Here is a 16,583-nt window from a genome sequence, read left to right as displayed (position 1 = left end):
CTTTGGGCGAGGGGTTTGCAACATAATTTGATGACAAAATAACCTAGACATGTTTTCTTTGAATATATGTACCCTGATTTATTAATATCATCCCATTACCATTAATAAAAATTTATTAAAAAAAAAAAAAGATAGTAGAAGTTGTAACTAAAATTTGTAGAGCAATTACTGTGTGCCAGACGCTGTTTCTATCATTACAGCATCTCTGTAAGGACATTTCTATTACTCTCTCTATTTTTTCCCATAAGAAAACCTAAGGTACAGAGAGATTAAGTAGCTTGCCTCAGGTCACACGGTTAGAAAGGAATTGAGCAGGATGTGGACCAGGGGGTTGGACTTGCGAGTGTGTTTTCTTTCATTGCTGGACTGCCTCCTTGTGTCATAAAGCTCCACTCTAGCATAAGGACACCCTACCTAGCCGGTGGGTGGTCCCAGCTGGAAACCGGGCTCCCCCAGGGATTTGGCAGATGTTATCTCTGTCATCATCATATCAAGCTGTGTACTGGGAAAGCAAATTGACTGAAGGAAAATGGCTGAAGGCTCAGAGGGTACTTTCCAGGTAAGGAGATGGAGCCATACTGTATATATGGACTTAGGATGGACATTAGCAAGTATGAGAACTTTACCCATTTACTTAAACATTTATGACATTTTCTGTGTGCCAGACACTTTGCCATGTTCTTGGAACACAGGGGCAGGAAAGACTTGGTTCCTGTCCTCAAGGAACCAAGGATACTATAAATAAAGATGAAAGAAATGAAGAAATAAGAAATGATTGTACCATTTCATGGATGACATAACATAGGAAAGTATTGTACATTAGACATTGAAGAGTTAAATGTAGAGCTTTGGGTAAAGGTGTTGGATTGAATATATACACCTTTAAATACCCAACTAAACTGACAGTAAAGGGATTGCACCTAAACTCACTGGGACAAACAAAATAGTAGACAAGACAAAAACCACAGTGTTTTTGAAAGCTGGGAATCACATGGGCTAGTAGTCAGGGTCTTGGCAGGTAAAAGAAAGCTGAGTTAGCCAGCAGTGGGGCTTGAGGACTGGGAATTGCTGGCACTAAGTGAAGGGTGAAAGTGGTACTGAACTCAGATGATTGATTGAAACTCTGTTTAAGAAGCAAGCAGTCGCCTGACCAGGCGGTGGCACAGTGGATAGAGTGTTAGACTAGGACGCGGAGGACCCAGGTTCGAAACCTGGAGGTTGCGGGCTTGACTGTGGGCTCATCCGGCTTGAGTGTGAGCTCACCAGCTTGAGCTCAGGGTCGCTGGCTTGAGCATGGCATGGCCACTGGCTTGAGCCCAAAGGTACTGGTTTGAAGCACAAGGTTGCTGGCTTGAGCAAGAGGTCACTTGCCCTGCTGTAGCCCCCTAGTCAAGGCACACATGAGAAAGCAATCATTGAATAACTAAGGTGCTACAGCAAAGAATTGATGCTTCTTATCTCTCTCCCTTCCTGTCTGTCTGTCCCTAGCTGTCCCTCTCTCTGACTCTCTCTGTTTCTGTCAAAAAAAGCAGTCAAAGGAGAACTGTGATGATATAAACTGTATGGTAGTAGTCAAGAACAAAGACCCTAGAGCCAGAGTGCTGGGTGAGCATCCCAGTTCTGCCATACACCAACCATGTCCTTGGTAAATTATATATAAACTGTGCCTCAGTTTCCTCATATGTGAAATGTGGAAAACAATAGTACCCACCTCACTGGATTAATGTATGTAAAGTGTTTAGAACAATGCCTCGCATATAATAAATACTATATAAATATTGACTGTTAGAAAAAAGAAGCAACAAACAGATTTCCTGATTTCTTCACACCTTAATACAGCAAAGAGACTCATGCTCTCAACCTCAAAAGAAAACTGGAAGTTGCTTATCTGGAGAGGATAGAACAGAGGGTGTTTGGACTGGGAGTGTGCCAGGCACAATGGGGCTGGGCTACCATATTGAAAATAGAGAGAACAAGTTCCTAGACTAAGAGTTATTTAATGCTCAATTATTCCCAGTTGTCTTCTCTGTATCAGTTCTGGAGCACTGACAGTTTGGCCCTTACGCTCTCTGGGAAATTGGACCATTTCAAAGGAAATAAGTCCATGATGCTGGCATTGAGAGCTCTCCAACCAAACTCACAGCTCTGTCTTCCTTCATGCACGATGCCCACGTTTGACAAACCTCTTTTGCATGCTAGAACTTCTGGTCAGCATTTCACTGTTTCCCTCTTAAATGTGAAATCAACCAAAGATCCTGGATGCTTATGGAAAATGTGAAATATGAAAGAGACCTCCCAACACCCCGAAATTGGGCGAGGACAGAAACTCACAGGCAGATGAGAACTTTCAGACAAATATATTACATTTGGAGGGTTGGAAGATGCTTTAATGAAGAAGAGGATACTATAAATAAAGAGCATTCTGGGAGCTTGAAAGAGCCCTTAGAGAGTGGAAATATTGTGTCAGAAATGAAAAACTCATCAGAAGATGAGAAGAAAGAAATATTTACTCATTTATTCAACAAGCATTTGTTAACTACCCATGATATGGGGGAACAAATACTATTCTGGGTATTAGGAACAGATCAGTAAATAAAATGTAACAATGCTTTTTCTGGTGGTGGAATAATTTTACCTCTTTTTTCCTATATTTTCTTAAATGTTTCTAATTTTAATCGGTGAAAATGTATTCTTTTTTTTATCATGTATTTTTTTTTTTTTCATTTTTCTGAAGCTGGAAACAGGGAGAGACAGTCAGACAGACTCCCGCATGTGCCCGACCAGGATCCACCCGGCATGCCCACCAGGGGTGACGCTCTGCCCACCAGGGGGCGATGCTCTGCCCATCCTGGGCGTCGCCATGTTGCGACCAGAGCCACTCTAGCGCCTGGGGCAGAGGCCACAGAGCCAGCCACAGAGCCATCCCCAGCACCCGGGCCATCTTTGCTCCAATGGAGCCTTGGCTGCGGGAGGGGAAGAGAGAGACAGAGAGGGAAAGCGCGGCAGAGGGGTGGAGAAGCAAATGGGCGCTTCTCCTGTGTGCCCTGGCCGGAATCGAACCCGGGTCCTCCGCACGCTAGGTCGACGCTCTACCGCTGAGCCAACTGGCCAGGGCTATCATGTTTTTTTTTTTATAAGTAGAATAAAATGTTTCTTGGAACATAGAGAAAGAAACATTTTCACAGTGGGTGTAGGGGCCATGCTGATTCTGAGCAGGATAGTAGAAGCAGGAGTCTCCCAGGTGGGAACATCTCGGCTCTGGGTAAGCTGTCTCCGGCGGAGAAAACAGTGAGAGCTGGAAGTCAGGAATGAGAGAGATGTGGTCAAGGGGGCTGACAGTTTTCTGGTTTTGGCAAGAGGGTCAGCGTTTTTGATAAAGATAAATACTGTTGAAGAGCTGCCTGAGGCAGATCAGTCTTCTGTCTTTGACTTCAGATATGCTAGCTTGAGGGGATTTTCTACCTGACAAAATGTTTTCTCTCTCACAACAGATTTTCCCTGTACTCCTAATTTGGTGATTCATATCTGTAGCCATTGTGAACCAGGAAGGTCTTGAAAGCCCTTAAATTTCTTTAATTTCTCACTGAAATATTTTTGTAAGAAAATGACACTTTGTAGGAGGAGCAAATCAAGCATAATATATGTAAAACCTTCCTAGAAAACTAGGTAAGCTGATATAAAAGAGCAATGTATTTCTGGAGCCCTCATTGCTAATGACATATTCACATAAGATGTTATGTGTACAAATGCTTTCAAAAATATATCACATTTGAACCTCTGAGACTGAGTTATGATTTCCCCCACTTTATAGATGAAGAAACTAAGACTCAAGGATTACTTGCCTAAGGTCACAGAGCTAAGAAACACCAGGACCAGCAGTCAGTTTTTTGGTTTGCTTGTTTAGTGCCAAATCCTATATTTATCTCAGTATACCCTGCCATTTCTTCCCTGTGTAATGAGTGTGTGTGCTTAAATTAAAGGAGATCATATACTAAAATATAAAAAAATGAACCACAGTCATAGCTATTGTACTATTTCCAGCACGTTATCTCAGAATTTCCCAACTGCTTATTACATTAACGTGATTCTGTGAGGAATTTGAGGTATTCATCATTTGTTTCTGTCTCAGGAAACAGGTTAATCTGAGTTAGAGTTAGAGTTTGAGATGTTACATATTTCACAAATGATGAACTTAAAAAGAATGTTGTATTTGAATGTCAGAAATTCTCGAGTGTTCTTCTGGTAAAAAGGTAAAAAGAGAGAGAGAGAGAGAGAGAGAGAGAAAAGAAAGAAAGAAAGAAAGAAAGAAAGAAAGAAAGAAAGAAAGAAAGAAAGAAAGAAAGAAAAAAACTAGTGCTAGATGGTAGTTAGTGGTTAGTTACTTGGTGAACAAATACTGGCTCAGTGCCTGTGTGTGCTGGGACTCTGTTAGGCACTCAGGAAATAAATCAGGTGCAACCCTGGGCCGTACAGAGCTTCCAGTCCTGGAGGGGAGACTTCAGTCAATAGTTATACAGATGTGGAATTACAAACTTGTGATAAATGCAATTGTGGTAAGAAAGATGGCACTAAAAATCCATTTAACAAAAGACTCTGGCATAGTATGGAAAGGAAGCCTTTCCCAAAGAATGGCTTTTGTGATGAGGTCTGCAGGTGAGTTCACCATTAACAAGACACCTTCTGGCAGAAGATAAGGGGACCACAGCTGGACCACATGGGAAAATGTCCTCAAGGTAGCTGGAAAGGTAGCCAGGGCTGGGCTTGAGGCACTTTATGTTCATCTCAAGAGCAGTGGAAAGCCACTGTGATAGTTTTAAACAGGAGGATGATGGGGTCACAGTCAGCTGGTGGACAGTGGACTGAAAGGGGGCTCTTAGAAAAAAGGCAGGTGTGGCGGTTCATGCAAAAGATTACAGTGGCTTGGGTGAAGGGGGTTGCCCTGGAACTGTAGAGAGGCGTTAGAGTGGAGAGATGTTAAGAAGATACAATCAATAAAACTGGGTGATGATCGATGGTGTGGTAAGGAAGAGGAAGTTAGAGTTGTGGTTTATAGGGTTGGAGGGTTCCATGCCCTGTAAGGTAGCACCAAGTGTGTGGGTCCAGAGGGAGGGAGATGGTGGTTTCTGTTTGGGATATATTAGAGATGTCTAGTACCTCTCGGTCATTTGAGTGTAAATGTCAAGTAGGCCAGTGGTGTATAAGTCCAAACTTTAGAGGTGATATAAGCTGACATATAAACTTAGGTTTATTTTATATTTTTGATGGTAATTGAAGCCATTAATGTGGGTTAGACAAAAAGAGTAGAGTAAGAAGAAGCCCAGGGCCAAATCTTAAGAAAGTCTTGGTATTTTGTGTCCAAATGAAAGAGAATGAATTGGCAAAGAAGACAAATAGCTGAAGAGGTGAGGAGAAAGCCAGGAAGTCAAAATCATCAAAGCCCAAAGATAATATATCAGGAAGGAGATGATGGTTGACAGGTGTCTAGTGGTGTTAGGAGGTATGATTAGATGAGAACCACTCTAGCCAATAGATCTAGAAATATGAAGGACATTGGTGACCTTAACAAAATAAGGCCAATAGTATGATCACAGGGGAAATCTGAGCAGAGAGAGTGGAGCAGATGGTGAGGAAATGTGCTAGTGAGAAGCCACCACTGAAAAAGTCTGGCTATGCAGAGAGGATTGAAGGCAGCCATGCCCTCAGATAAGTGGTTAGCCATTGAAAGTTCTCTTTTTTTTGGCATGTAGAAGGGAAGAAATCTCTTAGAGCAGAAAAGATTGAACGTTGCAAGTGAAAGAAGGACAGTTTGCAAATGGTCAGGATATTATTATTTTTAAAAATTGCCAGGCTACCCACAGATCCACTTTGAAATCACTTCTTCATCACAGTGAAGACTGATGAATTCCTGATAAGCAGGTATTTTGAAAGAACATGGCTCTTGTCAGTGTCAATCTTAGACATTATTGTCTGATCAAGTAGAAATCTGCATCATGATTCATGTACTCAGCTCATCTCTGCTTTCTGTTCCAGGAGCTGATGAGGACATGGAGAGTCCCGAGCTGACAACATCTCGACCACTTCCAAAGATACCGTTCACTAATGCTGTTCCAAAAGTGGAAACCACAACGCTGAAGATGCAGAACAAGATACCTGCTCAGACGAAGGTAGGTTTCGTTTTGCATTGCATTATCAGGTCACTGTGAATGCTTCTTCATTCAATTATACAGAATAGTTGTTTTTAAGAGGCCCCATTAAAAAATATGTAAGAACAAATGGTCTTTTTGTTACATTACTCTAAATATGATTGTTTTGAGTTTTACTCACCAACTATTTTGTTTCTGTTAAATAGATTTTGATGTTTTGGCTACAGCAAAATTGAGAAGTATAGAGTTCCTTTTTACACCTGGCCCCACATATGTACAGCCTCCCCCACTATCAACAATCTCCACCAGGTGGTACATTTGTTATAAGCAAGGAACCTACATTGACATGCCCTTACCACCCAAAGTCCATAGTTTACATTCTTTGGGTTGTAATTCTTTGGGCTCTGACAAATGTATAATGATATATATCCACCATTAAGATTATACAGAACAGTTTTACTATCCTAAAAGTCCTCTGTGCTCTGCTTTTCTCCCCCACAAAACCCTTACAACCACTAATCTTTCCACTGTCTCCATAGTTTTGCCTTTTCCAGAACACCGTAGAGTTGGAATCACATGCTGTATACCCTTTTCAGATTGGCTTCTTTCACCTAGTGATATGCATGTAAGGTGCTTCATTTATTTTCATGGCTTGATAGTTAATTCTACCTAATTTTATCACCCAGGCCTAGATTATAAATAAATTTATAATTTATTTTTGTTTTTTAAAGAAATTGTTTTGAGTTAAAACCATTGTGAACTTTATATAAGTTGAAACAGTTCATGGAATTAGAAACTCCAGAGACTAGTTGCAATAAGTTTTTTTCTCAAAAGTATCCACCAGCCCATCCTCGGTGAGGTATAAACTTTGACCTATTTCAATGATAATAATGAATCTGAGTTTATCTCTATATATTTATTTTTAGAGCTAACTTATTAAGAAATAAGAATAGAGCAAAGGTACTAGCTAATGAACACTGTAAGACTTGTGATTTTGCCCTTAGTAATGTTATATTGCAGTTAGCTAGCCACCCACTATTAGGTAAACTTTTTAAGTTGGAAAATACATATTAAAGTCTAGAGAGGCCTAGGTTTTAAATTCTGGATCTGGCCAAATTTCTGAGCTTCACTGAGCCCATTTCTCATGGGTCTTTGGGAAGATTAAATGTGAGGAGAAGATACATGGCCCCTGAGACCTAGCAAACATTCTGTAAGTCTTAACTGAATTGGTTAGGGCAGTCAGGACCAAGCCAACTGGCCAAATAAACATGTATAATAACTGCAGTAGTAGACCTTGTCATCAGTCCAGGACAGCATGCTGCTTATGAAAACTAAGAAACACAGTGTTCCCATCTGGAGCTTACCCATCTGTTGGTGCCAAGCTGTAGCAGCTAAGATGTGGAAGGCTGTGTCATGCAGGTAGTGACAGGCTTTCTCTGAAGTAAGAGGTGCCCCTTAGCTGGCAGGAACACAGGTGTGCTTCCTGCCCTTTCATTTCTTTTTCCTCACCAGAGAGCCTTTGACCTTCCCCCTTTGCTCCCCTTCCCCCCATCCTCCACCCTCTGTCCTCCCAGTGCCTATGAAGAGAATCCTGAATGACACAGCCTGAAGGGTGTGTGCAGATGTGGAGCAGCCAGGTCAAACCTCTCCAGACTCGAGTGCTCTCTGTAGGATTAAGAAGAGTCAGTTACTCTTAGTAACTGATCAATTTCACAGGCCAGGTGATAGGAAAGAAGGAAAGAGCTCTGTAAACCCTAAGACAAATATACCTATCATGTGCTGCTTGTGCATGGTAGCTGCTCTGTAAATGTATTAAGCTGAATGAATTTAAGAAAGAAGGGAGAAGTAGAGAAATACAAAGTAGCAGGTGCAGTTGATGGTAGGCTGGCTGAACACCTTAGACCACACGTGGCATGGCTGTCAGTGTGGCTGTTGAACATGCCTTGGCTTACCAAATCTTTATTTGAACTATTTGTCACCATTGAATCTCTTGATGTCAGTGACCATTTGGACTAACTAGATTGAGGCAAGAAACTCAGATTTGACTTTCAGTGATAAAAAATAGTATCCAAAGCCAAATCTAATTTGATGTAGAGTTCTGGTCAGTTGACAACAACAGATTGAAAATTAAGTTTTTTAAAAAAATGGCTTTAAGCCTGACCAGGCAGTGGCACAGTGGATAGAGCATCAGCCTGGGATGCAGAGCACCAGGTTCAAAACCCCAAGGTCACCAGCTTGAGCACGGGCTCATTGAGCCTGAGTGCTGGGTCACTGGTTTGAGTGTGGGATCATAGACATGATCCCATGGTTGCTGGCTTGAGCCCAAGGTTGCTGGCTTGAGCAAGGGGTCAATGGCTCATCTAGAGCCCCCTAGTCAAGGCACATATGAGAAAGCAATCAATGAGCAACCAAGGTGCTGCAACTATGAGTTGATGCTTCTCATCTCTCTCCCTTCCTGTCTGTCTCTCTCTCTTGCTAAAAAAGAAAAAAAAATGCCTTTAAGGAAGTAATTGTGTCAGATCAAGATAAAGCAGAAAAGCCTGACCTGTGGTGGCGCAGTGGATAAAGCGTCGACCTGGAAATGCTGAGGTTGCCGGTTCAAAACCCTGGGCTTGCCCGGTCAAGGCACATATGGGAGTTGATGCTTCCAGCTCCTCCCCCCCTTCTCTCTCTCTGTCTCTCCTCTCTCTCTCTCTCTGTCTCTCCCTCTCCTCTCTAAAATGAATAAATAAAAAAAAAAAAAAAAAAAAAAGATAAAGCAGAAAGATATTTGGCAGATGAGCTCAGAAATTAAGGATCTTCAAACATTTTAATACATTTTTATTCCTAGTATCAATTGTGTTTAATGTAGTAATAATAAATTTCATTCATTCATGGGAGATTTATTGGGCACTACTCATTGTGTTTCAACTACTATTCTAAGTACTGATAATTGATAATATTGATAATGAATAATATTAAAAATAGTGATTAAATTTTTTATTTTGTAGTTAAATGACACAGCTAAATTAAACATTCCCTCTAGGGTACCATTAATGTAGACTTTACTTTTGAATGGCTCTCAGTAGCATTAATGTTACTGTAACTGGTATTCTTTCTAGCTTGTTGTAAATTGATGTGACAAAAAATAAAAACCCAGTTATTTATTCAAGCAGAGCATTTCTCTTAATCTTTTCCTTCCATTACATTTCCATGACATTTAAACAAACAGACATGGATGTGACAGATCTTTAATTGGCTCATTTAAACATCTGTGCTGCCTTTCTGTACTTTTATTTTGTACATATATATGAGAACTTTCAGATTAGTTCTATACGGTAGAAAGAATTCTTCTTAGTCAAGCCCCTGCTTCTATACAATAAAACCTTTCAATTTAAAGAATAAATGTTCTATCCAGAGCACCTGGAGGCTTGTGCATGATGGACCATCTCTCCAAGTGCATGATGACCACAGTTCTGTGAAGACCTGTGATTCCACACTCACAGACTCCTGGAATGCAGGCTGCTTCCTGGCTGAGGGATTGGACTGAGTCAAGAGGGATTGAAGTGTTAACTCAAATGATTTTAAGGACTCAAAAGACCTGTGGGGACATTCATGTAACTTGTCATGACAATGGGACAGAGATGGTATGGATAAGTTAAACTCAGTCTCTGATATCCCAGTAGCTACTTAGGTCCATCTCATTTGCCATCAGAAATTGCTTATCTCTTTCCCTTGTCCCAAACCTGAGTAGCCACCTATTTGAGTTTTCTCTTCCCTCTTCTAAACTCTAGTGGCAATGCTAATGAGCAGTGAAATATTCCTGCATGAGAACCCAGATAATCCATTCTCCTATCCATGGAGTTGTCTGTACTTCTGTCAGACAGCTATTAGTGATGGTATTTCACAAGAAACATGGAGAAATCTCCAGCAGAGCATTGCCAGGGAGCTTTCCTCTGCTGCTTCACTGTAGTACCTGAAAGCCTGGGCACACCTTCCGTATTTTCTTACTAGGATGTGAGACAAAAGTGACATTTCGGGTACGTTTTGCACAACTGTGAAATAATAAGTTATCCACATGGCTTCTGTTTTTTGTAAATTAGAGCACATTGAGGTTTCAGTCAGTATGTGGTTTCTGTGTCTTGGGAGAGTAAGACACTTTATCACTCTTTACTATATACTATGTTCATTGGAAGCCTAGTACTCTGTTTATTGAGGCAAGGAAACATTGACCTCACCTGTTCTGGAGTTCAAGAGGATCTGTCTGATCTAGCTTATGATCCCTCCTAGAAATGCCCATGACCTTGAGACACTCCAAGAAGATGAGATTTTTTTCAAGGTTTTTTTAACCACCTAGACCAGTAGTAGTCAACCTGGTCCCTACTGTCCACTAGTGGGCATTCCAGCTTTCATGGTGGGCGGTAGCAGAGCAACCCGAGTATAAACAGAAAGATAGATTTAACTATAGTAAGTTGTTTTATAAAGATTTATTCTGCCAAACTTAGCGAAAATATGACATAAAGTACTTGATAAGTAATTATTATTATATGCTTTAACTTGCTGTAACTCTGCTTTATAAATTTTATAAAGTAAAGTTACTTCCCTACTTTATAAATCACCATTACTGTGGAACCGGTGGTCAGTTACAAAATTTTACTATTAACAGGGATACAAAAGTGGGTGGTAGGTACAAAAAGATTGGCTACCCTGATCTAGACTTAAGTAGCAGGCTGCCATTTGGGATTAACCCTGACCTTCAAAAAGTAATCAGTCACTTAATTGGGCCACAGCTTAAAGTTCTAATGAAGATTGTTGGCTGTTCTTAGAAAGAGCAGTAGATCTAAAGAGAATTATTGTCTTCAGTAATAGCCCAATTTGTTGACAGTATTTTCCATCAAGAGTGTTGACCAACAAGAACTTCAGGTTCACAGAAAATAAGCAACTCATAGAAATGTCTGGAGAGCTTTATAAAAACAACAACAGAAATAGTGATTAGTGGTAGCTTTCCCACCGCAAATCCATTAAACAGAATCTGTAGTGGTAGGACTTGCATTTTTTTAAACTCTCTAGGTTTCGTTGTAACCGTAAGGCATTCACACAAGATAGACAGTGATGGAACTGAATGTTAGAAAGCCAGCTAACGATTTATGTGTTAATGTTGGTGACTGTAAAGTGTTCTGGGGTTTTACAGAGGTGAAAGATGAGGGCGGGCTTTGTTAAGGACACATGGGCAATGAAACAAGTGAAAAATCTGGGTTGGAGTTAGGAGAAGTAAATGAACCAAGGCAGAGATGTTCAAATCAATTTTGGTAAGTAAGTGGCAATAGAGATAGCTGTGCCGAGGTTCCTACTGGGGATTAAGTTGGAGGCGGAGGGACTAGAAGCCACCCAATATACACAGTCATGAGGTGGTTGCAAGAAGTTGCGTGTGATGTGACAAAACTTGAACAAAGCTGTGAAAATAAGAATCCAAGGCAGGAACCCAGTTGGAGAGAATGGTGAAAAGCAAGTTGACAGGACTGTGACACAAAAAACTGTGATATAGTTTGGAATGTGCAAAAATAATAACTTTGGGGGGTGCAAAATTAAAGTTGGTACCATTAATGGAAATAGAAAAGAAGGTTGACCTGATTCAGTGCTGCAGCCAAGGGTTAGTGTCCTATAGGCTGCTGAGTAGATGCAAGTTATTATCTCAAATTTATACCTTAGAATTGTGGCATACCAAAGAGCCTGAAAGAGTTCTTCATTGGCTGAAAAAACCGAGGTCCAAAAAAGTGGTATGGCGTAGTCATGGTTACACAGGAGCTCCTTGCAGAGCCCAGGTCCTCTGAAGCTCCAGTTCAGGGCTCACTGAGGCCATAAGTACAGGGGACAATTATAGAGTAAGTCTAGGGGATACTCTCCACGGAGTGGGATCAGGAAGAACCCTTGGGGAGCATCTGGAGAGAATCTGAAAGGAAGCTGTCACAGTGCCCTGTGTCACAAAGGAATAGAGTAAGGAGAATTGAGACAATGCCACTGGGTTTGAGCAGCTGAAGTCAGAAGAGTGGTGAAAAAGTAGAGGTCTTATGAAATGTCAATTAAAACCACCTAACTATGTCATTAGAATTGTTATGAACTCACTATCTAACTTGCCTATACATGTGATGGCTATTACAGAAAACCATGAACTATACGGGTTTATCATAGGACTCACCCATTTGGTAAAAACATCCTGTATAGCCAGTATCCACAGCCACCATCACAGTCGCCTGGCCCATGCAGGTTTGGATTTGATTTGGACAGATGGTAATGAAACAATGGAGCCAAGAACTGGTGGGCCATTAGCTTTAATCCTAGCTTGCACCCGGCGGGCAAGTAAAACACACACTGGGCTCCAAAACCCACTCATTCAGGGCTCACAAAGCTACTGACTTATCCGAGTTTCCTAGAATCAAAGGTTTCTAGCTCACCAGACTTAGTCACTTCTGTTTCCCATCTCCTTCTCTCTGCACAAACTCTCTTCTCCTTCAACACTCTGCCATCTTGGCTGCTTCTCCTGGCCTCCTCCACGTGGCATCTCTCTGCTCTCCTCTCTGCTCTCTCCTCTAATGCTAATCTCAGGAATGGAGAGAGAGCAAGCTCTTGGTCTGCCCCACTTTTAGTGTAGAAATCAAAACCTTTAATCCAATATACAAACAAGGAAGTCTCTGATACAAAGTCTCTTATCTGAGGCATAATGGGATTCCTCATGAGAGATCACCACCCCACATCATGCAATCAGTCAAGAGTGTAGGGAAAAGCTTAGTCTTAAAACTAAGCCTTAGGCTATAACAACTGTGCCTGCTTACATCCTGTCCCCCACACACAATGCAAACTATAAGCGAGCAAACATACACATCATATTTACAAACTTATTTGACCAACACATTCCAATTACTTCCTGAACTCATTGTTTGGAGAAAAACAAAACAGACAAAGAAACAAAATCTTTGAAATGTACTAATCCTTTTTAACACATTAAGAAAATCTTTACAATCTTTCTCTTTTCCCATACCAGTCACCTGAAGAAATTGATAAGGATCAAGTTCTGCGCTCTGACTCGGAAAGAAAAATGGACCAAACTGAAGAGGATACAGATGTGTATACAGAGAAGCACCCAGACAATCTGTTTAAAAGAACAGAAGTCCTGGCAGGTGAGTTGCCTCATAGGGATCAGATGAGAGGGTTCTTAAAAGGGCCTCTCTAAGTGAAATTCAGAGGTGTAGTCAAAGCTAGCTCAATGTAACCTTTCTACTAAAAGCAACCTGTGGAAAGAGAGGGGGCTCTCCTTCCAGAATGAGAGGTAAGAGTTAGGCCAATGTTCTTTATTTTTCTGTCAGCTCCATAGCCTTGCCCCTGGCCAGCCATTGTGGGGGAGCTAGGATGGGGGAAGAAGAGGAAGGTTCAGACCTAAATTGTTTCAGAACAACTGGGAGTGGTGGTTGACAGCATGTGAATATCAATGTCTTGCTCCAAGTCATTAAGATTTTAAAATAAATTTAAGAGAAGTAAAAGTTCTTCATGGAGAACACAATAGATACAAATAACAATTAAGGCAATAAAGCTGTTTCTCTAATTGGAACTTATCTGATGAAAGTATTAACATTTGATTTGAAAGTAAAGATTTGTGAGATTTAAGAACGCTTAATCCTCGATAGTCCCAAATCCAAGTCTCAAAGAAAATATTGCTTGCTTTTTTCCCTATTTACTTTTACATAAATGAAGTAAATCATATCATGCTTTGTGTTTTCACTGAAAAAGCAATTAGAAGATTAGACTATGACATGTGAAAACTAAAAAGACTAAAGAATCTTAAAGTATGGAATTAGTTGTGCTCACAGCCAGATTTTTCTTATTGAGGCTTTTGGATGATATTATTAATACAAATCAAAGAAGAAATTGTACCATCCTGGGGAATGTCAGATTTGTACAATTTCCTGGGTGCTTCATTGAATCCAGTATTATTATTATTTTTTTAATGTTGAGGTTTTTCAAATTAAGCCTTTTACGAAAGTGTTGTAAAATAGATTGGGCTTCACAAAACTATTTCTGCAACCCTTGAATCTCTAAGTAATCTTCCTTTTGATGTGTTTCAGCTGTCATTGCTGGTGGAGTGATCGGCTTTCTCTTTGCAATTTTCCTTATCCTGCTGTTGGTGTATCGCATGAGAAAGAAGGATGAAGGAAGTTATGACCTTGGAGAGCGCAAACCATCTAGTGCTGCTTATCAGAAAGCACCCACTAAGGAGTTTTATGCGTAAGACTTCCACGTAGTGTCTCTATTTATGAGATCACTGAACTTTGAAAAATAAAGCTTTTGCATAGAATAATGAAGATCTTTGTTTTTTTGTTGTTGTTGTTATTGTTTTCATTAAAGAGCCATTCTGGCACTTTAATGATAAAATCCCATTGTATTTAAAACTTTTCATGTATTTCTTTAGAACAACATAAAATCAAAACGTAACATCTGCAGTGTTCTGTGAATAGCAGTGGCAAAATATTATGTTATGAAAATTTTCGATGTTCACGGAATTGGTTTAAACTTTTATGCGCAAATATGAGATCATGGTTTTTATTCAGTGGTTCAAAGATGAAAGCTGTTTAATTTGTGTCAGCATGTCTTCAACTGACCAGACCAAGTTGGTCTTACTTTGTTAATTTATCTGTTGTTCCCTTCTCCTCTGCTCTCCCTTCTTGTCCCCTGGAAAATGAAACAGAATTCTATGCCTTTTTGTAGCTGTTACAGTGCAATTTGTCTTTGAATAATTCAGATAATGGTAATTTAGTGTATATGTGATTTTCAAATATGTAAACTTTAACCTCTACTTTGTATACATTTTTAAGTGTCAGGCTATCCATTTTACACTTGCTCTGTTTTTCATTACCTATAGCTTCAGGCAGATTTGCAACTGCAAATTAATGTGTAAAATTGGATTGTTACCAGAAAACTGTTTAATCATACCTGATCAGATCTTCTTTTGTGAGGATTTGATGTGAGTTACTGACAAGCCTCAGCAAACCCAAAGATGCTAACAGTATTTTGAGAAGTTGCTGCAGATTTCTTTGGCCACTGTATTTGCTAATTTCTTGCAATTTGAAGGTACGAGTAGGGGTTTAAGGAAAAATCAGTTTTTGTCCTTAAAAATGCATTTAAGTTGTTAACGTCTTTTTAAGCCTTTGAAGTGCCTATGATTCTATGTAACTTGTTGCAGACTGGTGTTAATGAGTATATATAACAGTTTAAAAAAAGTTGGTATTTTATAAGCACAGACAATTCTAATGGTAACTTTTTTGTAGACTTACAAATAGACATAAATTGTAATTTGGGAACATAAAAACTACTGAATAAATCATGTGGCCTAATAATTGAAAATGTCAATGTTATAAATTTGCACATTTCGGTCAAACGTACATCTCCCCTTTGCTAATGACCGCCTGCTGGCAAGGATGACGTGGGTTTGATTTCCGAGTATTCCACAGCGTCTGTAAATCTCAACCAAAGAGCTCCTCAGTAATGCTGTTGTTACATATTCGCTTTTGAATTGGCCAGAGGAAATCTGAATATATCATCCTGTGTGTATTAGGATGTAGATATCAGAAAATGGCCAGGGTGGGAATTGTGAAGTTTGCAACCTTTATAAGGTAGCTGATGGCAATACTGAGACAAATGCCTGCTTTTGCAAACAACTTTTAGGGCTATAAATTCCAAAGAACTGAAGGGAGCTTTCTGGACTTTGGTATTTAGTTTTATAGATTGATCTACCCTTGAAACTGTGCTCCAAATCTCTCCGGAAGCTTAACTGAAGAACTAACAGATGGAACACCATAGTTCACACGGTAGGGAAGGAGAGAAAGGCATGGAGGCTCTGTGTATCAAAAGGAGACCTCATTGCTGAGGGTTGAAATTGGGGAAAAGCAGTGATGCCTAAGGAGGAGACAAGTATGAGGGTCCCGTGTGCGGGTACTTCTTTTTAACTGAACATTTCCTTTTTCTATTTCACCATTAATTTTGTCTTAAATTGTGAGCTGCCAAAATAGGAAGAAGACGGCAAAAACAGCAACCTTCCCAACATAGAATTTACTTTTATACATGAATTCGTCAGAACATTCCCTGGAATTGCCATGGAACTCATTTCTTTAGAAAAAAATTTTAAACAACACTTGGAACATGTTTACTTAAATTCTTAATGGCCTTCATTCTCAAATTCCTCCCCCATCACTTACAGAATCAATCCACTTTGGAGAGATTAAAGGGAAATGATATCACCTTCTAAAGCACGCTGTCCCTCAATTACTAGGCTAAGAAACTAGTGAGCATACTTCCAACAGTGCAAAGCATAATGAAATTCAGTTCGTAGAATAACAACTGCTTGGAAAACCTATGCCAGGAAGAGAAAATTTCTGGCAAATATTTTGTCACTGCTGTAAAGCAAAATATTTG

General features: G+C 40.0%; 1 protein-coding gene across 1 annotated transcript in view; it reads left to right on the top strand.

The window, feature by feature from the left end:
- Positions 1-15,521, top strand: part of SDC2 (syndecan 2) — a 134,769-nt gene extending 119,248 nt beyond the window's left edge. The window contains exons 3-5 of the mRNA XM_066266006.1: positions 6,031-6,164; positions 13,162-13,297; positions 14,240-15,521. Coding sequence (XP_066122103.1) covers positions 6,031-6,164; positions 13,162-13,297; positions 14,240-14,403 — 434 coding nt within the window. The 3' untranslated portion in view covers positions 14,404-15,521. The remainder of the gene's footprint in view (positions 1-6,030; positions 6,165-13,161; positions 13,298-14,239) is intronic.
- The last annotated feature ends 1,062 nt before the right edge of the window (positions 15,522-16,583 follow it).

This window comes from Saccopteryx bilineata, chromosome 3 (genome assembly GCF_036850765.1).
Source record: "Saccopteryx bilineata isolate mSacBil1 chromosome 3, mSacBil1_pri_phased_curated, whole genome shotgun sequence".
Taxonomy (NCBI): Eukaryota; Metazoa; Chordata; class Mammalia; order Chiroptera; family Emballonuridae; genus Saccopteryx; species Saccopteryx bilineata.
The sequence above is the reverse complement of the archived record's forward strand: the minus strand, read 5'-3'. Positions and strand labels throughout refer to the sequence as shown.